Source organism: Chiloscyllium plagiosum, chromosome 9 (genome assembly GCF_004010195.1).
Source record: "Chiloscyllium plagiosum isolate BGI_BamShark_2017 chromosome 9, ASM401019v2, whole genome shotgun sequence".
Taxonomy (NCBI): domain Eukaryota; kingdom Metazoa; phylum Chordata; class Chondrichthyes; order Orectolobiformes; family Hemiscylliidae; genus Chiloscyllium; species Chiloscyllium plagiosum.
In genome coordinates, this window is record NC_057718.1 from 1,558,937 (window position 1) to 1,581,609 (window position 22,673).

The window sequence follows — 22,673 nt, forward strand, 5'->3', positions numbered from 1 at the left end:
GGGATCGGGTGGAGTCAACAACACCGGCAAGACCTCAACACTCTTCAGCACGCTGGATAGCGACAGCTCTCCTCAAAACCTGAGCAGCCCAGACATACAATCGTGGTGAAACAGACCTGAATGGGTGCGCTCGTTATTTCACTCCTAAAATTGTGACAAAATTCTAACTCAGTTGAAGTGAATCCTTTGCTTTGACCTCGGGAGCAGTAGGAAGTCCCTGAAGAATCATGCGGTTTGGGAATTTGTCAGCGTTTGAATACTAATACAGCGGGAGTTTCAGCCTCTCGCTCCCCACATGTTTTCAGACAATCTGTAGCTCGGCGGGGACACTCAGAACCTAAACATGGAAACGTTAGTGGAGTCGACCGAGTTTGAACCGAACATTCTCCAAATTTCTCATCCCAGTCCCACACAGTCCCGCCAGTGGCAAAACATCGTCAATGTCCTCAGTAAGAGGCAGGACCGGCTGACCGATATCGATGGCGTCCCAAAACGTAGGTTCACCATCAAGAATGAGTACATCGAGGACATTAACCAGCAGATCCAATCCAAGCTCACCGGCAGAGCCAGGAGCTCCATCTTCCCGACACTACAGCCGACAGCACCCGTCAGCGAGAGGCTATCTGACATCTTCGTGTCTCCTGGATATACCTACCGGGGAGTCTTACTGCCCACAATAAACCAAACATTCAAATCCAAAGAGTTGGAGAAGCTGTACCAGCGCTACTTCGCCCGGCAGAGACGTATCTCTCTTATGATGATGAACATCATAGACTGTTTCACCAAGTTTAACATTATGATGGTGTTTTTCTTTGCGACACCTGAACTGATTCAGCCCATACTGAGTGGGGTGACTGGCCTATTCATTCTGTTTTCTTCCATCTTGTGTTTTCTGGTGCAAGCCGGCAAAGATGCCGTATCGCACAACTACTTGCAATATCTCGGACTTGCTACATGGTTCTACCAGTCTGCACAGGCTCTCCTGAGCTGGGGCATGGGCTTGGAAGCCAATGAGACCTGGTTCATTCTATTCATTGTATTCGGCACTTATACTATGCTGCCTATTCCGCTACTCTGGGGTATCCTTGCTGGCTCCGTCACCTCCATAGTTCACTTGCTAATTGAAGGATTTCGGTATTCCAGAGGGGCCATTCTTCTTCATCAGGTACTTCTCAATTGCTATCTTTTTTTTCCCAATTCTCCTGAACTGCAGGTTAGCTTACAATTATACGTTTATATTAATTAAAGAGCTATTTTAATCAGGAATATCAGCAGGGTGGGACCTAGCGTGTTTTCCTCTACCAAATCTCTTCACAACTTCTTTTGATCCAAGGAAAAATGTTCACATCCTTTTGAATATACTTTTTAATTAATATACCTCTGCCCTGAACTGTTTGGTAGGTCTTCACTGCAGCCTATCAATGCTCTTCCTCCTTCAGAACTGGATGTAATAGTCTGGTTAGTGAATAACCAAAGTTTTATCAAGATTCAGTATACATTCGCTGCTTTTGCATTCAGTGATTCCATTTAAGCCCAAGCTCCGGAAAGTTTGCTAACTACAAACTGCATAGGGGCAACCTTTTCATGCAGAGGGTGGTACATATATGGAATGAGCTGCCAGAGGATGTGGTGGAGGCTGGTACAATTGCAACATTTAAGAGGCATTTGGATGGGTATGTGAATAGGAAGGGTTTGGAGGGACATGGGCCGGGTGCTGGCAGGTGGGACTAGATTGGGCTGGGGTATCTGGTCGGCATGGACGGGTTGGACTGAAGGGTCTGTTTCCATGCTGTACATCTCTATGACTCTATATCTTCCCATTCATAGACTCTACACTGTTTGCTGTTCCCCAAATTTGTAATGAACTGCTTTCAGTAATGGTGATCATGAAACTATCATCAGTGGTTCTAAAATCCATCTGGTTTACCAAAGTCCCTTAAAAAAAGAAATCCAATATCCTTACTTGGTCTGGCTTCCATTTTTCTTCATACCAACAGCAATGCCCTCTTAATTGCTCTTAGAAATCACCTAGCAAGCCACTGGTTGTATGTACAAAACTGCTACTGAAAAGTCAATAAGGAGTGTAACTAGACTAACCTGACATCAACCTAGGTAGTGGAAATGTCAATGGTTAACCCAGGCTTGTTGAACCAGAAAATTCTAATTCCTAATGGATCAAACATTAATGAGTATTGTGTGCAATTCTAGTTGCCACATTATTGGAAGGATGCGGAGGCTTTGGAGAAGGTGCAAATGAGGTTTACAAGGATTTTGCCTGGATTAGAGTGAATCAGCTATAAGAAGAGGTTGGATTGTTTTGGCTAGAATGACGAAGGCTAATGGAAGTATGTAAAATTATTAAAGGCATTGAAAGGGTGGATAGTCAGTTTTTTCCTTAGGGTGTAAATATCAAATACTAGGTTGAAGATGAAAGGGGGGATGTTAAAAGGAGATGTGTGAGGCACAATTTTATATAGAGGGTGCCTGGAATGTGCGAGCCATGGGATGTGGTATAATTAGATAGGATAACATTTAGTCAGAAAACACATGAACAGGCAGGGCATAGAGGGATATATGGACCATGTGCGAGCAGGTGGGATTAGTTTGTAATGGCATCATGGTCAGCACAGACATAGTGTGCTGAAGGGCCTGTTCCTGTGTTATACTGTTCCCTGCTCTGTGTTCTAATGTCTTGTGGCTTGTGTGAAAATTTGGCAAGGCTGATGAAAGGCTTTTGCCCAAAACGTCGATTTTCCTGCTCCTCGGATGCTGCCTGAACTGATGTGTTTTTCTAGCACCTCTAATCCAGAATGTGGTTTCCAGCATCTGCAATCATTGATTTTTATCTTGAAAATTTGGCAAACCATTCCACAGATTCGTTAAGTAACAGCCTGACGTAGTCATACTCACCAAATCAATCATACTGTACAGATCACCTAGATTCATTTATCACCTTTCAGGTCCTGTTCCATTGGGACAAAACTGTACATCTGAGAGGGAGTTGTCCATGGAGTCATCAATATTGACTCCAGATCTCATGCACTCTCACCGCTTCTGGTAACACATAAGCAATAAAACTTGCTGCTGGCTACCTACTATCTTCCCCTCAGCCGATGAAGCTATGACTGACAGAGCTCACCAATCCCAAAGAGTATAATTAGGAATGTTGCAGATGGTGAGGGAAACAATAAGAAGAAAAGCAGACTTGATCTGAAGCTCACAAACCTACCGACCACAGAAAGAACAGTTCACAAAAGTATTGGTAGGAGTGACCACGACATAGAATTTGTAAATATGAAATTCCGCCTCACATTGAGCAGACCTTCCATCATTTCTTTGTCACGACCATCATTCTAAACATATAGATTTAGGATAGCTCTACCAACTCATGACTGGGCAATAATGAAGCACTGTGGGATGTAATGGAATTGCATTGAACCACTCTCTGAAACCTTATGGCTGAGCATATCCCTCACTCTGCAATTTACCGCAGATTAATGAAGAGGGGCAGCATCAGGTGTACCTAAATACTAGGTGTTAAGCTGATTAACCTACAACACAGAGCATGCCAAACTACATTAGCAGCAAGTAATAGACAGAGCTAAGTGATTCCACCACCAACAGATAAGATCAAAGCTCTGCAGTCCTGCCACTTTGAGTCATGAATCATGATGTTCAATTAAACAAATCACTGGAGAAGGTGGTTTCATCCTCAACGATGGGTGAGCCTAGCACATCAGTGCAAAAGATAAGGTTGAAGCATTTCAAACAATCTTCAGCCAGGTGCACCGAGTGGATAGTCCATCATGACCTCCTCCTGAGATCCCCAGCATCTTTAAAGAATTTGTTTCACTCAACATGATATCAAGATGGATGGAAGGCACTAGATACTACAAAGACACTGGGCCTTTGCAAAAGTCTGTCAGTGGTACTCCAGAAATGGAGGTGCCGTTGTTGGACTGGGGTGGACAGGTCATAAGTCACATGACACCAAGTTATAGACCAACAGGTTTATTTGAAATCACAAGATTTCGGAGCACTGCTCCTTTGTCAGGGGAAGTGAAGAAAAGCATACAGGCACAGGTTTTATAGGCAGAGAGATCAAAAAATCATACAAATGTTGTGAGTGGAGTGTCAACAGACTGAGTATTAATTCTCTGCAGGTGATCAAAAGTGTCAGACAGTGTGAGTAAAGTATCAACAGCTGAATAGCAAGTGAAGGAATGACCTAGAGTCCAATTCACTGAGGCAGAGATAATTACAAAAAATTAAAAATAAGATGGTGCTGAGACAAACCAAACTGCTGGAATAATATGGTATTATAATATGGTAAATGATAGGTATCGGAGTCACATGCCAAGGGTGTAATCAAAGTAACAAGTAATCCAAAACTGTACAAACTACTTAAGGTTGAGAGATCATCACACGCTATCAAAGTTATTATGTCAAAATAAGACAGTAAGCAAGATTTTACAAATATAGAACAATATGATGGGGTTACATGTAGTGAAACATGAGCCCAAGATCACGGTTCAGGCCATCTTCATGGGTATGGAACTTGGCTATCAGTTTCTTCTCAGCGATTCTGCATTGTTGTGCATCTTGAAGGCACCTTGGAGGACACTTACCAAAGATCGGAAGCTGAATGTCCCTGACTGGGAAGGAACATTCTTTGTCCTGAGTAGACAACATTGGTGAGTCATATGATAACCTGCTTGTATGTGGTAGATAGTATTCTTCCCACATGTGTTCAAAGTATCCATGTTGATGAGCTGGCATATCTTGCAAAGGTTACCATGATAGGGTTGTGTGGTGTTGTGTTTGCTATTGTCCTGAAGGCTAGGTAGTTTGCTGCGAACAATGGTCTGTTTAAGATTTGGGGATTATTTGAAGGTGAGAAGTAGGGGCATAGGGATAATCTCAGCAAGATGTTTGCCATCAATAATGACGTATTGAAGGCTGCAAAGAACATGGTGCAGTTTCTCTGCTCTAGGGACATATTGGAGGATGCAGGGTGGTACTCAGTCAGGTCTTGTATCTATCAATTGAGGAGGGTGAGGACAGGTAGATGGTACAACTTGGTTGGTCAATGGGAGGAATTAATCAACCAGCTCGTACCCTCTACCTGTCTTAACCTATTCCCGCTTCCCCCCTCTGCCCCCACCACCCCCTTTATCTGCAGCTCCCACTACACCCATCCCCAGTCCCGAAACATTGACTTCTCCACCTCCTGATGCTGCCTGGCTTGTTGTGTTCTTCCAGTCTCCTGCCTGTCTGCTTTGGATTCCAGCATCTGCAGGGTTTTTTTGTTTCTTAAAATTAAGACAGCATTTGACCGAATGTGGTATCAAGGAGCCCTAAACTTGAATCAATGGAAGGCAGGACAAAACACTTCTAGGAGTCACATGTGATATCAAGGAAGATAGGTGTAGCTAGACTCTTAGAGTCAGCCTAGATTAGATTGGTGCTGGAAAAGCACAGCAGTTCAGGCAGCATTCGAGGAGCAGTAAAATCGACGTTTCAGGCAAAAGCCCTTCATCGGGTATTCCTGATGAAAGGCTTTTGCCTGAAACGTCGATTTTACTGCTCCTTGGATGCTGCCTGAACTGCTGTGCTTTTCCAGCACCACTCTAATTTAGACTTTGGTTTCCAGCATCTGCAGTCCTTGTTTTTACCTCTTAGAGTCAGCCTTTACAGTATGGGAGGAGGCACTTCAGCTCATTGGACCAATGCCAGTCACCAAATGTCCATCTCTCTGAGTCCCACTTTTCAGCACTTGACTTCTGGGCTTATAAATCTTTGGCCTGTGTAGTGTACATCTATAAAGTTTTTAAATGTCTTGAGCCTGCCTCTACTACCCTTTTAGGTGACAAAAGCTATAAGCAGTAAGTACTCCATCAATGGTCTAACTGACATAATTTACAGATCTATCATAACCTCTTTGATCTTGCATTCAATACCTTGACCAATAAAGGCTGGTTTCTGGAGGTCAATCATCTCAATCCCAGCTATTTCAGCAGTAGTTCATCAAGGTGCCACATAGGATGCTGCTAAGTAAGATGTTAGTGACGAGGTACTGGCATGGATAGAGGTTTGGCTGACTGGCAGAAGGCAGAGATTAGGGTTAAAGAGATCTTTTGCATGATGTCAACTGTTGACTTGTGGACTACCACAGAGATCTGTATTGGGACCACAACTATTCATGTTATACATTAATAATCTGGACAAAGCAACTGAGGGCATTGTTGGAGGGGCCGATAAGTGGAGGGGTAGGGAGTATTGAGGAGGCAAGAAGGCTTCATAAGGATTTGGGCCGGTTGACAGTGTGGGCAAAAAAGTGACAAATGGAATATAATGTAGGAAAGTGAGACGTTACACACTTTTGTAGGAAGAATAGAGGCATAGCCTATTTTTTTAAATGGAAAACATCTTCCAAAATCTGAAACACAAAGGGACTTAAGAGTCAGGATTTTCTTAAGGTTACATGTAGGTTCCATTCACAGTTAGGAAGACAAATGTGATGTTTAGAACATAGAACATTATAACATAGTACAGGCCCTTCGGCTGACCTGTGGAAAGGATCTGAAGCCCATCTAACCTGTTGTGGTTCTGTTCGCCGAGCTAGGAATTTGTGTTGCAGACGTTTCGCCCCCTGTCTAGGTGACATCCTCAGTGCTTGGGAGCCTCCTGTGAAGTGCTTCTGTGATGTTTCCTCCGGCATTTATAAATGCCGGAGGAAAGATCACAGAAGCACTTCACAGGAGGCTCCCAAGCACTGAGGATGTCACCTAGACAGGGGACGAAACGTCTGCAACACAAATTCCCAGCTTGGCGAACAAAAGCACAACAACGAGCACCTGAGCTACAAATCTTCGCACAAACGTTGAGCCCATCTAACCTACACTATTCCATTCTCATCCATATGTGTATCCAATGACCATTTAAATGCCCTTAAAGTTGGCGAGTCTACTACTGTTGCAGGCAATGCATTCCATACCCCTATTACTCTCTGAGTAAAGAAACTACCTCTGACAGCTGTACAATATCTATCACCCCTCAATTTAAAGCTACATCCTCTCACGCTAGCCATTGCTATCTGAGGAAAAGGGCTCTCACTGTCTACCCTATGTAACTGTCAGGTTATCTTGTATGTATCAATGAAGTCACCTCTCAATCTTCTTCTCTCTAACAAAAACAGCCTCACGTCCCTCAGCCTTTCCTCATAAGACTTTCCCTCCATACCAGGCAACATCCTCGTAAATCTCCTCTGAACCCTTTCCAAAGCTTCCACATCCTTCTATAATGCAGCGACCAGAACTGTATGCATCAATCCAAGTTGCGGCCTCACTAGAGTTTTGTACAGCTGCAGCTACAGATGATTTCATGGTTCTGAAACTCAATCTCTCTACCAATAAAAGCTGACACACCATATGCCTTCTTAACAACTCTATCAAGCTAGGTGGCAACTTTCAAAGTTCAATGGACCTAGACACCAAGAGCCCTCTGCTCATCTACATGACCAAGAACCTTACCACTAGCCCAAAACTCTGTATTCCTGTTACTCCTTCCAAAGTGAATGACCTCACACTTTTTTGCATTAAACTCCATTTACCACCTCTCAGCCCAGCTCTGCAGCTTGTCTATGTCCCTCTGTAACCTACAATATTCTTCTGCACTATGCACAACTCTACCGACCTTAATGTCATCCACAAATTTACTAACCCATCCTTCTGCGCCCTCATCCAGGTCATTTATAAAAATGACAAACAGCAGTGGATCCAAAACAGATCTTTGTGGTACACCACGAGTAAATGACCTCCAGAATGAATATTTCCCTTCAACCACCATCCTTTGTCTTCTTTCAGCTAGCCAATTTCTGATCCAAACCCCAAAATCACCCTCAATCCTATGCCTCTGTATTTTATGCAATAGCCTACCGTGGTGAGCCTTATCAAACACCTTACTGAAATCCATATACACCACTTCAACTGCTTTCCCCTCATCCATCTGTTTGGTCATGTTCTCAAAGAACTCAATAAAATTTTTGAGACACAACCTACCCTTCACGTTGACTATGCTTAATCAACTTATTCCTTTCCAGATGATTATAAATCCTATCTCTTTCACCCTTTCTGACACTTCACCCACAACCAAAGTAAGGCTCACTGGTCTATAATTACCAAGGTTGTCTCTACTCCCCTTCTTGAACAAGAGAACAACATTTGCTAATCTCCAGCCTTCTGGCACTATACCTGTCAACAATGATGACATAAAGATCAAAGCCAAAGGCTCAGTAACCTCTTCCCTGACTTTCCAACGAATCCTAGGATAAACCCCATCTGGCCCAGGGGACTTATCTATTTTTAGACTTTCCAGAATTGCTAACACCTCCTCCTTGTGAGCCTCAATCCCATCTAGTCTAGTAGCTTGTATTTCAGTATTCTCCTCAACAACATTATTTTTTTCTCATGTGAAAACTGATGAAAAGTATTCGTTAAGCACTTCCCCTATCTCCTCTGACTCCATGTACAACTTCCCACTACCATCCTTGATTGGTGCTAATCTTACCCTCATCATTCTTTTATTCCTGATAAACCGATAGAAAACCTTAGGGCTTTTGTTGATCCCATCTGCCAATGACTTCTCAAGTCCCCTCCTGGCTCTTCTTAACTCTCGTTAGGTCTTTCCTGGCTAATTTGTAACTCTCAAGCGCCCTAACTGAGCCACCACATCTCATCGTAACGTAAGCCTTCTTCCTCTTGACAAGAGATTGAACTTCCTTAGTAAAGCACGGCTCCCACGCTCAACAACTTCCTCCTTGCCTGACCGGTACATACTTAGCGAGGATTTGCAGTAGCTGTTCTTTGAATAAGCTCCGCATTTCAATTGTGCCCATCCCCTGCAGTTTGTTTCCCCATCCTAAGCATCCTACATCCTGCCAATTTGCGTCATAATTGCCTTTCCCCCAGCTATAAGTCTTGCCCTGTGGTATATACCTATCCCTTTCCATCGCTAAAGTAAACATAACCAAATTGTTGTCACTATCACCAAAGTGCTCACTTACCTCCAAATCTAACACCTGGCCAGGTTCATTACCCAGTATCAAATCCAATGTGGCCTTGCCCCTTGTTGGCCTTTCTACATACTGTCAAGAAACCATGCTACACAAATTGGACAAAAACCGATCCATCTAAAGTACTCAAACTATAGTATTCCCAGTCAATATTTGAAAAGTTAAAGCCCCCCATGACAACTACCCTGTTACTCTCACTCCTATCGAGGATCAACTTTGCTATCCTATCCTCGACATCTCTGGAACTATTTGGAGGCCTATAGAAAACTCCCAACAGGGTGACCTCTCCTTTCCTGTTTCTAACCTTAGTCCTTACTACCTCAATAGACATGTCCTCAAAAGTCCTTTCTGCAACTGTATTACCGTCCTTGACTAACAATGGCACACCTCCCCCTCTTTTACTATCTTCTCTGTTCTTATTGAAACATCTAAACCCCAAAACCTGCAATAACCATTCCTGTCCCTGCTCTATCCATGTCTCTGAAATGGCCACAACATCGAAATCCCAGGTACCAACCCATGCTGCAAGTTCACCCACCTTATTCTGGATGCTCCTGGCATTGAAATAGACACACTTCAAACCAATTTCTTGCTTGCCGGTACCTTCTTGCGCCCGTGAAACCTTATTTCTGACCTCTTTACTCTCAAACTCCCATATACTTAAACTACAATTCAGGTTCCCATCCTCCTGCTGAATTAGTTTAAACCCACCTGAGGAGAATTAGCAGATTTCCTCCTCAAGATATTGGTGAAGCAGACTTGATGTCATTCTCCTGCCTTTTCTTTTGGCCTTATAGTCTAAGGTAGAGTCCCCAGCTAATTGTTTTTTACTAACTGATGAATTTGGGCATTACTGACTGGGCTTGCATTTATTTATCATTCCTAATTTCCCACACGGCAATTCAAACTCAACCACATGACTGTACGTCTGAGCTCTCATGTAAATCTGACCAGGAAAGGCTGGCAGATTTCTTATAATGAACACTTGTGAACCAGATGACTTTTTAACAAGGATTGATCATCATTATCTGGTTGTCATTCGGCTAGCTTCATTCATTCCAGATTTTCATTGAATTCAAAATTCATCATCTGTATGGTCAGATTTAAGCTCAATTCCCTTGAACCATTAGCCTCGGGCTTTTGATTTCTAGTGAAGTGCCATCCCTTACAAAGTTGCCAGAAAATGTTGCAAGTCTTAGTATTTTGAGAATTTTGGAATTCAGTAAAGATGAGCCAGAAAAATGCTAAGGGGAGAGTAGAATATGAATGTAAAATACCAAGAAACATAAAAAATGAATTGTAAAATACTCTGTTGCAATGTTAAAACATAAAGAATAGCAAAGCAAAATATGTGTCCATTACATTTATATCAGGAGACAGAGAAATGGCAGAGAAACTAAATAAGTACTCTGTGTTTGTCTTCATACAAGAAGACACAAGAAGCCTCAGTGAAATGTTTAAGATCCAAGGGCCTCGTGACAGTGTGGAATGGAAAGAATTAGTATTAGTCAAAAAAAAGTAGTATTGTGGAAATTAATGGTACTAAAATATAACAAATCTAGGAAATCCAATGACTTTCACCCAGAGCACTGAAGGAGCTGGTCACAGAGACACTGGATGCATTAGTGATCACAGGCTCAGTCAGACAGATGAATGACTGTCGGGACAGATAGGAAGGTAGCTCAGCAATGTCCTGTGGCTATTCCTGCCTCGAACAGAGATCCAGTTTTGGGTGCTTTTGAGGACGATAATCTCTCGGAGGAAAATAGAAGTTGCAGCCAGATCTCGGGCACCAAGAATAAATCTTAAGCAGAGTTTGTTGAGATTCAAAAGAGTAATTGTTACAAGGCACTCTCCCATCAGGGGCACAGACAGGAGATTCTGCGGGCGTGAGCATGAATTCAGGATAGCATATTGCCTCCCTGATGCTACAGTCCAGGACGTCTCTAAACAATTGCAGCAGTTTGTAAAAGGGGAGAGCGAGAAGCTGGGAGTTGTTGTTCACATTGTTAAAAGCGACATAGTTATGGAAAGAGTTGAGGATTTGCAGAGTGAACATCGGAAAATTTATGTAGAAGATTAAAAAGTAGAATTTGTAAAAGGTAGTGATCTCTTGATTACTCCCAGTGCATTTGCTAGTGAGAGTAGGAATGATAGCATACGGCAGATAAATCAGTGGCTGAGGAGATGGTGCAGTGGTCAAGGATTCAGATTGTTGTATCATTGGAACCTCTTCTGGAGCAGAAAATACATGTTCAAAAGGGTGGGTTTCACCTGAACTGGAAGGGAACTAATATTCTGGTGGGGAGATTTACAGATCTTTTACAGATTACATTACAGTGTGGAAACAGGCCCTTCGGCCCAACAAGTCCACACCGCCTCGCTGAAGCGCAACCCACCCATACCCCTACATGTACCCCTTACCTAACACTACGGGCAATTTAGCATGGCCAATTCACCTGACCTGCACATTTTTGGACTGTGGGAGGAAACCGGAGCACCCGGAGGAAACCCACGCAAACACAGGGAGAATGTGCAAACTAGGGCTTTTTGGGAGCCTTTAAATTAGTAGGGGTGGGAGTGCTGTGATGTGATGGATCCTAAGTGGTAATGAGAATGGGAAGACAGATGAGATGGTCCTGAATTAAAAATGAGCAAGTTAATTAGAAAAGGCAGGCAACAGTAAGTCAGCTAAATGCAGGCAAATAGGACTAGTTTAGTTTGGAAAATGTGAATGGCATTGATGAGTTGGACTGAAGGATCTGCTTCCATGCTTTACGATTCTATGACTGTATCTTTAAAAATTCTACCTGTTCTGCAATAGAAGGCTGCAAATGTAATCCTACTATTTAAGAAAGGAGGGAGAGAGATAAAAACAAGGAATTGTAGACCCGTTGTAAAGCTAGACATTACAGACACTGAAGATCTGAAATGAAAACAGTATGTGCTGTAGATATGCAGCAAGTTTGGCAATATCTCTGGATACAAAATCAGAGTTAATCTTTTAAATCTGATATGTCTTCTTCAGAACTGTTCTTTAGGAATGTGGTGGTGAGATGATTGATGAACTAAGATCTAAAATCGTAGATTAGGCTCAAGGGGCTGAGTGGCCAAATCCTGCTCCTGTGTTCTTCTGATCATCCTTCCATCCTTTCAAGTAGGATCACCCTCAGACTACCTGTAATTCATCCTGTCCAGCACAGCTCAGTGGGCTTCACTGTGTTCTGAGTCAGAAGATTGCAGTTTGCATATCATTTTGCTGGCTTGAGAACATGATCCAGTCTGTCACTCTCATGTCAGAACATTGCATGGGTTAATGTGCTGGATGAAACATTAAATTGTAGCTATTCATGCTCCTTAAGGTAGATGCTAATATGTTAAAGAGTTATTGAGAAATGAGCTGTGGAGGTGCCTTTAGTAAAAACTTAAAGAACTGCAGATGCTGGAAATCAAAAGCAAAAACTGAAATTGCTGGAAAACTTAGCAGTTCTGGCAGGATTTGTGGAGAGAAATCAGAGTTAATGTTTTGGGTTCAATGACTCTTCCTCAGAACTGATATTTTTAGTGTCTGGCTAATAGTTATCCCAAAACCAGCATCATCGTGGCTAATTAAACGTCGATGTTTATGGGATATTCTTGTGTGTAAATTGGCTGCCATATTTCCACATTGCAATGGTTAAATAAGTACTTGATTGTATGTAAGGAACTTTGGAACATGTGTAAGTAGTGAAAAGCATTAGAGAAAAGCAACTTTTCCTTGTAACTATTCTGTGAAATGTGCCATATCATTGATCATTGGCCTTGCAGTTCATCCAGCACATGGCAGATACCTTGCCACCACCTCCACATTTTGTAATCAGAATGCTTTGTGTTGCTGTTACAGGTTTATGTCAAACTGCTGTTGCTGCTTTGTATGAACCTTGCCAGTCTTTTTATAAGCTACCTTTCTGTCCGGGCACAACGAATGGCATTCTTGGAGACCAGGAAAAACATTGAAGGCCGACTCCTGCTGGAGGATGAAAATCAAAGACAGGTAAAAGAAGTGGGGGAGGCATATTGATTTCCACAGATTATGAGTTACTAAGTATGTTTTTTGCTGAGGATTTCCCATAGTTCCATCCTCCTACCCTCTGACCACATCCCCCAGTCCCACTACTCACAGCATCATCATATTATTCAGTCACTGTGCCCTTCAATCCCACTGACTCACCTTCTTACTATATCCCTCCATACAGCATAGTCACCTTCAATCTCACTGACATATCCTCCTCCTCATATCCTCAGTACTTTTGGTCACCTTCAATCCCACTGACTCACCTCCTTACCATATCCCTCAGTACTGACTAGTCAACTTTATACAGTACCCCTCATTCCCAGCTGCTTACCTTGGAGTGGAATGTGCGGGTGGTGACATTCTCAGCTGCCCTTATTCTTCAAGGTGGTAGATTCATAGACTTGGAAGATGCTACTGAAGGAGAGTGAGTGAGTTGCTGCACTGCATTTTGTACCACACACTGTTCTTTCCGGGAGTCTGCCTGTGATGGAGGATGTGAATGTTTAAGGTGGTAAATGTTTTGGCAGTTAGGTGGACTTCTTTGTCCTGAAGGCATGGGGATAATACAACACAAAAGGAGGTTATTTCAACCTATCAAGTAAATGCTAGCACTTTGCAGAATAGTCCAGTCAATTCCATTCCCCCAGTCTACCCAGGTAAGGTTCAAGGAATTAAACAGGAAATTGTTGGGTTCAGGTTAGTTTTTTTTCGGAGAGGGGTGATGTCGGCATTTTTAAGGAGAGAGAATCAAGACTTAAAGAGAGAACATCAGTCACAATATCAGCTAACAGCAGAGGATGCTGGGTATCCAGTAGTTCAGTGGGAATAAACCTGGGGGATAAATAGGTACATCTCATGGATAAAATGGGTTTAGAGAGAACATAGGGACAATAGGTCAGGGACTGGAGAAAGGTGCAAATTCAGGCTGAGGGTGGAAGGAGCTTAAATAAAGTGTCATTTGTATTCGTTGAAGTGAGGGGCAAGGCAGAAGCAGTTGATTGGATTTTCTTGACCACAAAGTCCTGACCACCTCACACTTGATGGAAGTTAGGCTAGGGTGGCAGATGGATTCCAAAGGCAGCTTATGACAGAGAAAAGATGCACTTCTTTTCTTTTGTGTTTATGAGCAGTAAAAGCAGACCATACGAAGCAAGGATGTACAGATCAAAAAGACCTAGACAGAGGTATACAGGTTACATTGCACAGGGGCATGTGCTAGGCGACATTGATGTTAGCAAGATCAGCGTTATTTAAGGCTGGAGAGTCCATTCGTCATTCTAATAATAGCTGGGAAGAAGCTGCTCCTGAACCCACTGGTGCATGTGTTCAGGCTTCTGTATCTTCTGCCTGATGGAAGAGGTTGTAGGAGATCATTACTGGGGTGAGATGGGTTTTTGATGATGGTTCGCAGCCTTTCCACAGCAGCGAGCTGTATAAATGGAGTCCACGAATGGAAGGTTGTCTTCTGTGACAGTCTAGGCTGTGCCTGAGAGAAACTTCTGTAGTTTCTTATGATCCTGGGCAGAGCAGTTCCCATACCAGGCTGTTATGCACCTGGACAGTATGCTCTTAATGGTACATCTATAGAAGTTGATGAGGGTCCTTATGGACATGCCAAATTTCCCTAGCTGCTCAATGAAGAAGAGGCTGTCTTCTAGACTGTCGCGTCTACATGGGGGAAATGTTGTAAACAAGACCAAGGCTAATCCCCTAGGATATGGGTTCAAATCCCAAAAAATGGGAGCTGGTGAAATTTAACTTCAGCCATTACATCTCGATGACAAAGCTAGCCTCAGTGAAGGTGACCATAATAACTATGTTTCGTGTGGGGTTGGACGGGAGTGTCTGTTCAGTTCTATGGAAAATGATAAGGTAGTTCCAAAGTTTGCAGCAGCTCACCTCTATCAAATAGATATTTTGTTTTTGGAACTGTTGAAGGGGATAGTAAAATGGAAGGGCCAATCAGTTTTCGGACACTTGGAATGATTTTTATGTTAGGCAACGTTTGACAAGATTTAATAGAATTATTGTTATAGGGGACTCGCCTATCAGGGGCACAGACAAGAGATTCTGTGGCAGTGAGTGTAAATTTAGGATGGTTTGCTGCTTTGCTGGTGCTAGGATTAAGGACGTTTCTAAACCTTTCAAGCATTTTGTTAAAGGTGAGATTGCCAGAAAATGTTGTACACGTTGGTAAGAATGACATTTTTAAGGAAAAGATTAAAGCAGTACAGTGTGAATTTAAGACATTAGGTAGAGGGTTAAAAAATAAAACCTTAAAAGTAGTCATTTCTAGTTTGCTCCCAATGCCAAACTCAAAAAAGGAAAGGAACAAGAAGTTAAAGAGTTAAATCAATGGCTGAAGAGCTGTTGTATTGTTCAGGGATTCAGGTTTTTAGACAATTTGAAGGTCTTTTGTGAAAGAAACAACTGTTCAAAAAGGATGGGTCTAATCTAAACTGGAAAGGGATCACTATCTTAGCAGGGAAATTTGCTCAGCCTTTAAAAGGAGACTTTATACTGTTTGAGAAGGCGAGTGAAGGAATTCTCAGTAGCAGTGTAAATGGAAGGATCGTTGGGTAAGGTTGTGAATGTGACAGCATGTCAATTAGAAAAGAAAGACAAGAGAGAGTCAGAGTATGTAGTAACTCTGAAGAACTAAATTGCATTTATTTCACTGCAAGTGGTCTTAGAGTTAAGGCTCATAAACTCAGGGCACGTTTAAGAACATGGGATTAGAACATCAACTATTACAGAAACTTGGCCAAGAGATGGACAAGACTGGTAGCTTAATGTTCCGGGTTTTAGATGCTTTAGGAAGCATAGAAAAAGAGACAAGAAAGGAGGGCGTTAGTGTTTTTGATTAAGGAATATATTACTGCTGTAACTAGGAAAGATATTTCTGAAAAATCATCCAGTGAAAATATATTGGAAGATATTTCAAATCAGAAAGGAAAAATCACTTTGTTGGGATTGTACCATAGGGTCCTCCAATAGTAAGAGAGAAATTAAGAAAGAAACATGTAGGGAGATCTCAGATATATGTAATAATGGAAATTTTAATTTTCCTAACATTGACCGGAGCTACCATTGTGTCAAAGGTTTGGATGGTGAAGAATTTGTTAAATGTGCTCAAGAAATTTTTCTTTATCAATATGTGGATGCTCCTACTGGAGAAGGAGCAAAACTAGACCTTCTTTTAGACAATAAGGCAGGGCAGGATTTAGATTAGAGTAGTCATGGAAAAGCACAGCAGGTCAGGCAGCATCTGAGGAGCAGGACAATCCACGTTTCGGGCAAAAGCCCTTCATCAGGAATGAAGGCAGGGAGCCTCCGGGGTGGAGAGATAAATGGGAGGGGGGCAGGGCAGGTGACTGAAATAAAAATGGGGGAACACTGTGGGTCTAGTGATCATAATTCTATTAATTTTAAACTGGTTGGGGAAAAGGATAAGCCTTTCATAAATCTTAAAGTTTTTAATTGGATTAAGGCAAATTTTAATGGTGTGAGACAAGAACTTTCAAAAGTTGATTGAAATAGACTGTTCACAGGTAAAAGAATACCTGACAAGTGGGAGGAGTTCAAGAGCTTGATGACGAGAGTTCAGAGGTATTTGTTTCTGCTGTGGTTCTGTTCGCCGAGCTGGAAGTTTTTGTTGCAAAAGTTTCGTCCCCTGGCTAGGCAACATCATCAGTGCTTGGGAGCCTCCTGCGAAGCGCTTCTTTGATGTTTCCTCTGGTGTTTATAGTGGTCTGTCCCTGCCGCTTCCGGTTGTCAGTTTCAGCTGTCCGCTGTAGTGGTTGGTATATTGGGTCCAAGTCGATGTGTTTGTTGATGGAGTTTGTGGATGAATGCCATGCCTCTAGGAATTCCCTGGCTGTTCTCTGTCTGGCTTACCCTGTGATAGTAGTGTTGTCCCAGTCGACTGGGACAACACTACTATCATAGGGCAAGCCAGACAGAGAACAGCCAGGGAATTCCTAGAGGCGTGGCATTCAGCCACAAACTCCATCAACAAACACATCGACCTGGACCCAATATACCAACCACTACAGCGGACAGCTGAAACTGACAACCGGAAGCGGCAGGGACAGACCACTATAAACACCGGAGGAAACATCAAAGAAGCACTTCGCAGGAGGCTCCCAAGCACTGATGATGTTGCCTAGCCAGGGGACGAAACGTTTGCAACAAAAACTTCCAGCTCGGCGAGCAGAACCACAGCAACGAGCACCCGAGCTACAAATCTTCGCACAAACTTTGAGTATTTGTTTCTGTTAGAGTGAAGGGTAAGGCTGGTGAAGGAACAATGGATGAATAATGATATTGAGGTTCTAGTCAAGAATAAAAGAGAATCTTACTTTAGATATAGACAATATGGTTCAATTGAACCTCTTAATCAATATAAAAAGTGTAGGGCCATTCTTAAGAAAGAAATCCAGAAGGCAAAGAGGGATATGCGATAGCATTTGCAGAAAAGGTTAAGGATAATCCAAAGAGATTCGACAAATACATTCAAAGCAAAAGAGTAACTGGAGACAGGGAAGGACCTTTTAAAGATCAAGGAGGTCATCTTTGTGTTGAACCCCAGGAGATGGGAGAGATAATAAATGAATATTTCACATCAGTTTTTACTGTGGAGAAAGAAATTGAGTCTGCAGAATACAGAGAAATAAACTTTAATGTTTTAAAAACAGTTCACATTACAGAAGATGTCTTAGACAATATAAAGGTGGATAAATCTCCACTACCTGATCTGATCTATCCCAGATTGTCGTGGGAAGTAAGGGAGGAAATTACGAGACCTCTTACAAAAATGTTTGCATCATCTATAACCACAGGTGAAGTGCCTGATGACTGGCGGGTGACTAACGTTGTACCTTTGTTTAAGAAAGGTTTTAAGGATAAACCAGGAAACTCTTGACCTGTGAGTCTGACTTCGGTGGGTAAATTGTTGGAGGTGATTATAAAAGATAGGATGCGTGGACATTTAGAGATGGAAAAATTGATTAGGGATAGTCAGCATGGTTTTGTGTGAGGAAAATCATGTCTCACAAACTTGATTGAGCTTTTTTGCAGAAGTTACCAAAAAGGTTGATGATAGCAGAGCAGTAGATATTATTTGGACCTCAATAAAATATTTGACAAGATTCCACGTGGTAGACTACTTAGTAAAGTTACACTACATTGGGTTCAGGGTGAGCTTGCCAATTGGATACATAATTGGCTTCACAGCAGGAGACAGAGCGTAATGGTGGAGGGTTGCTTTTCAGACTGGAGACCTGTGACCAGTGGTATTCCACAGGGATTGGTTCTGGATCCTTTTTTGTTTGTCATTTATATAAATCATTTGGATGAGAATACAGAAGGCATGGTTAGTAAATTTGTGGATTACACCAAAATTGGTGGCATAGTAGAGAGTGAAGGAGATTTCTAAGTTTACAAAGGAATCTTAATCAAATGGGTCAATGGGCTGAAAAATGACAGAGGGAGTTCAATCTGGATAACTGCAAGGTATTGCATTTTGGCACAACAAACAAGGGTAGAGCTTATACAATGAATGGTAGAACAGAGGGACCTAAGGGTACAGGTATATAATTCTTTAAAATTTGTGTCACATATAGACAGAATGGTTCAGAAGGCATCTGGCATGATTGCCTTCACTGATCAGTCCTTGGAGTACAGGAGTTGGAACATTATGTTGAGATTGTACAGGACATTGGTGAGGCCCCTTCTAGAATACTGTGTCCAGTTCTGGTTGCCTAGTTACAGGAAGGATATTATCATGAGCAGATGAACAGACAGATCTCAGTGTCCAGGTGCATAAATCCCTGCAAGTTGCCACCCAGGTTGAGAGAGTTGCTAAGAAGGCTTACGATGTGTGGTGTTTATTGTTAAAAATCACACAACACCAGGTTATAGTCCAACAGGTTTAATTGGAAGCACACTAGCTTTTGGAGCGACGCTCCTTCATCAGGTGATTGATGAAGGAGCATCGCTCCGAAAGCTAGTGTGCTTCCAATTAAACCTGTTGGACTATAACCTGGTGTTGTGTGATTTTTAACTTTGTACACCCCAATCCAACACCGGCATCTCCGAATCATGATTGGTGTTTATTGGTAGGGGGATTGAGTTTCAGAGCCACAAGGTCATGCTTCAGCTGTACAAGGCACTGGTAAGGCCACATTTGGAGTATGGCGTACAGTTCTGGTCACCGCATTATAGGAAGGATGTGGAAGCTTTGGAAAGGGTTCAGAGGAGATTTACTAGGATGTTGTCGGGTATGGAAGAAAGGTCTTACGAGGAAAAGCTGAGGGAACTAAGGCTGTTTTTGTTGGAGAGTAGAAGGTTGAGAGGTAACTTAATCGAGATGTATAAGATAATCAGAGGGTTAGATAGGATGGACAGTGAGAACCTTTTTCCTTGGATGGTGAAGGCTAACATGAGGGGACATTGCTTTAAATTGAGGGGTGATAGATTTAGGACAGATATCAGGGGAAATTTCTTTACTCAGAGAGTAGTAGGGGTGTGGAACGGCCTGCCTGCAACAGCAGTAGATTCGCCAACATTAAGAGCATTTAAATGGGCATTGGACATACATATGGATAATAATGGAATGGTGTAGGTTAGATGGGCATCAGATTATGTTCACAGGTCAGCGTAACCTCGAGGGCTGAGGGCCTGTACTGCGCTGTAATGTTCTATGATCTATGTAAGCTGCACAGGATTCAGAAGAGATTTCCCAGGATGTTTCTGGGTATGGGAGGCTTGAGTTATAAAGAAAGGGTGGATAGGCTGGGACCTTTTTCAACCTTTTTCTGTGGAGTATAGGAGGTTGAGAGGTGACCTGATAGAAGTTTGTAAAATAATGAGAGGTATGGATAGGGTTAATGGTAATTGTCTTCTCTCTTTGATAGGAAAATTCAAGACTAGGCGGCACATTTTTAAGGTGAGAGGAGAGAGATTTTTAGATTAGATTCCCTACAGTGTGGAAACAGGCCCTTCAGCCCAACAAGTCCACACCGACCTTCCGAAGTGTAACCCACCCAGACCCATTTCCCCCTGACTAATGCACCTAACACTATGGGCAATTTAGCATGGCCAATTCATCAGAAATCATAGAGTGTTTGTGGGTAGAGTTGAGGAACTGAAATGGAAAAAAGGATCCTGACGGGCCTTATGACCAGGCTTCCCAACAGTAGTCAGGTTGTGGGGCAGAAAATAAATTAGGAGATGGAAACAACATGTAAGAAAGGCACTGTTGTAAGACTCATGACAGACTGGGAAAATCAGGTTAGTAGTAGATCCCAAGAAAAGGAATTCGTGGAATGATTGGAACAATATCAGCCAGGTAGACCTCATAGAATATGAGTTCCCTGACTGGGATTTTTAACCTGATCCAACTGGGGAGTCCTGGCTGACAAGCTTGATCCTGGTTTCTGTGCTCAAAGTTTAGAGTGGGACTTGAATTCATAACCTTCTGAAATGATCTAAGGCTAACAAAATTAGATAATAGAAAGATGATAAAAGTAAATTTATATTCTTACTTTAGTATCCCAAGATAGCAAGAATAGGATAAAAAACAAATTCAGATCCAATAAACATTATCAGACAACAAATTGTCAGTATAATCGAGAACAATTGTGGTTTTAAAACACAAATTAATGGGACTGAAGAAATTAGCTTCATTGGATTAAATTAATTTATGTAGTTAGCTGGAGACAGTACTAATTAAAATCATAACTGAATTTCTGCACAGGTTATATGATTTTCAATATACACCTGGATATCAGATAATAGTGAAAAGCTGTCCAAATCAAAAGGAAGTCCATTATGCTGGACTCACATTTAAAATATTAAGAAAAATGTTGTTAAAGTTGATCTATTTTAATTAAGGAAATTCAACTAAAGACGGTTGTGAAACTCGAGTGGATTTATTGCATGCCATTCCTTTTAAAGTGTTTATTATACTTGGGTTAAACAAACCATCCAGAGGTCAAGGAGCAGCTGCATACATAATCGCGTTGTCTTTTCCCAGTCTATTGATAAAAAGTAAAATATCCAAGTTGCGTAAGACATGATCAAAAATATATAGCTGACAATAGTATCTCTAAGTTCCATTTGGAGAGTGGACCTCAGAGGTCCATGTGTGGCATTGACCTCCTAAATCATAGGTCAGAGGTTATTCTGTCAGCACTGGTATTTGCAGAACCTCATAGGAACCTTGGAGCAGTGGTTGCACAGCTTAAAAGGAGCATTGGCTGAAGTCTCTTTTCAATATATTTTCAAATCAACCTGTTCGGAAGTTATTACAAAGCACGGTGGCTCAGTGGCTAGCACTGCTGGGACCTAGGTTTGATTCCAGCCTTGGGTGACTGACATTCTCCCTGTATCTATGTGGGTTTCCTCCAGGTGCTCCGGTTTCCACCCGCAGTCCAAAAATATGCAGGTTAGGCAGATTGACCGTGATAGATAGCCCTGTAGTGTCCAGGATGTGCAAGGTAGGTGGAGAAGGCTTAGTAAATGTGGAGTTACAGGAAGATGGTGCCGGCTGGATCTGGTTGAGGTGCTCTTCGGAGAGTTAGTGTAGACTCAATGGGCTGAAGGGATTCTATGATTCTGTCTCTGGGCAGGTGGGACTTGAACCCAGGCTTGTACAATAACATAAAACAATTTGCACAGTATATCAAGTCAACGATATATACCATAAATTGTCAAAACGTGTATCATTTCATTTTGTTGCCTTGTCAATACAAGAAATCAGTTTATTTCCTCATTATATCACCAACCTAACCTCAAGATTTCAAAACAAATACACTATGATTCCCACAGGATAATCAATTCAAATCACTAATGATCACATCATAGATTTCAATCATTTCATCAGCTTTTCAGTTGGAGGAGAGAAAATGCCTAACCTCAACAGCTCTAATGGTGTTGCCAAATCTCCGCCTGAAGCATTACACTTTGCACAATAAGCCCGAACTCAGGGTTTTTTTGTATTGGAGAAATCAAGGACTTGATGTGCATATACATCCCTGAAGGTAACAGGGCAGGTGGATAAAGTGGTTAAGAAAACATATGGTATTCTTGCCTTGATTAGTCAAGGCATAGAGTTTAAGAGCTGGAAGGTCATGCTGGTAGGATATAAAATGTTGTTTAGGCCACAGCTAGAGTATTGTACACATTTCTGGAATCCATATTATAGAAGCAATGTGATAGCACTGGAGCGTGTGCAGATGAGACTGAACAGGATGTTGCCTGGGTTGTAGAGTTTCAATTATGAAGCAAGATTGATCAGACTGGGGTTGATTTCCTTAGAACAGAGCAGATTGAGAGGGAACATGTTTGAACGTGGAACATAGAAAAGTACAGCACAGAACAAACCCTCTAGCCCACAATGTTGTGCCGAGGATTAATCCTAATCTAAAATAAAATAACCTAACCTACGCACCCCTCAATTCATTGCTATCCATGTGCATGTCCAGCAGTCGCTTAAATGTCCCCAATGACTCTGCTTCCACCACCACCGTGGGAAATGCATTC

General features: G+C 42.1%; 1 protein-coding gene across 1 annotated transcript in view; it reads left to right on the plus strand.

Annotated features, from left to right (window-relative positions):
• Window positions 1–343: 343 nt before the first annotated feature.
• Window positions 344–22,673, plus strand: part of LOC122553148 (adenylate cyclase type 8-like) — a 137,412-nt gene continuing 115,082 nt past the window's right edge. Inside the window, exons 1-2 of the mRNA XM_043696737.1 lie at window positions 344–1,165; window positions 12,957–13,106. Coding sequence (XP_043552672.1) covers window positions 344–1,165; window positions 12,957–13,106 — 972 coding nt within the window. The remainder of the gene's footprint in view (window positions 1,166–12,956; window positions 13,107–22,673) is intronic.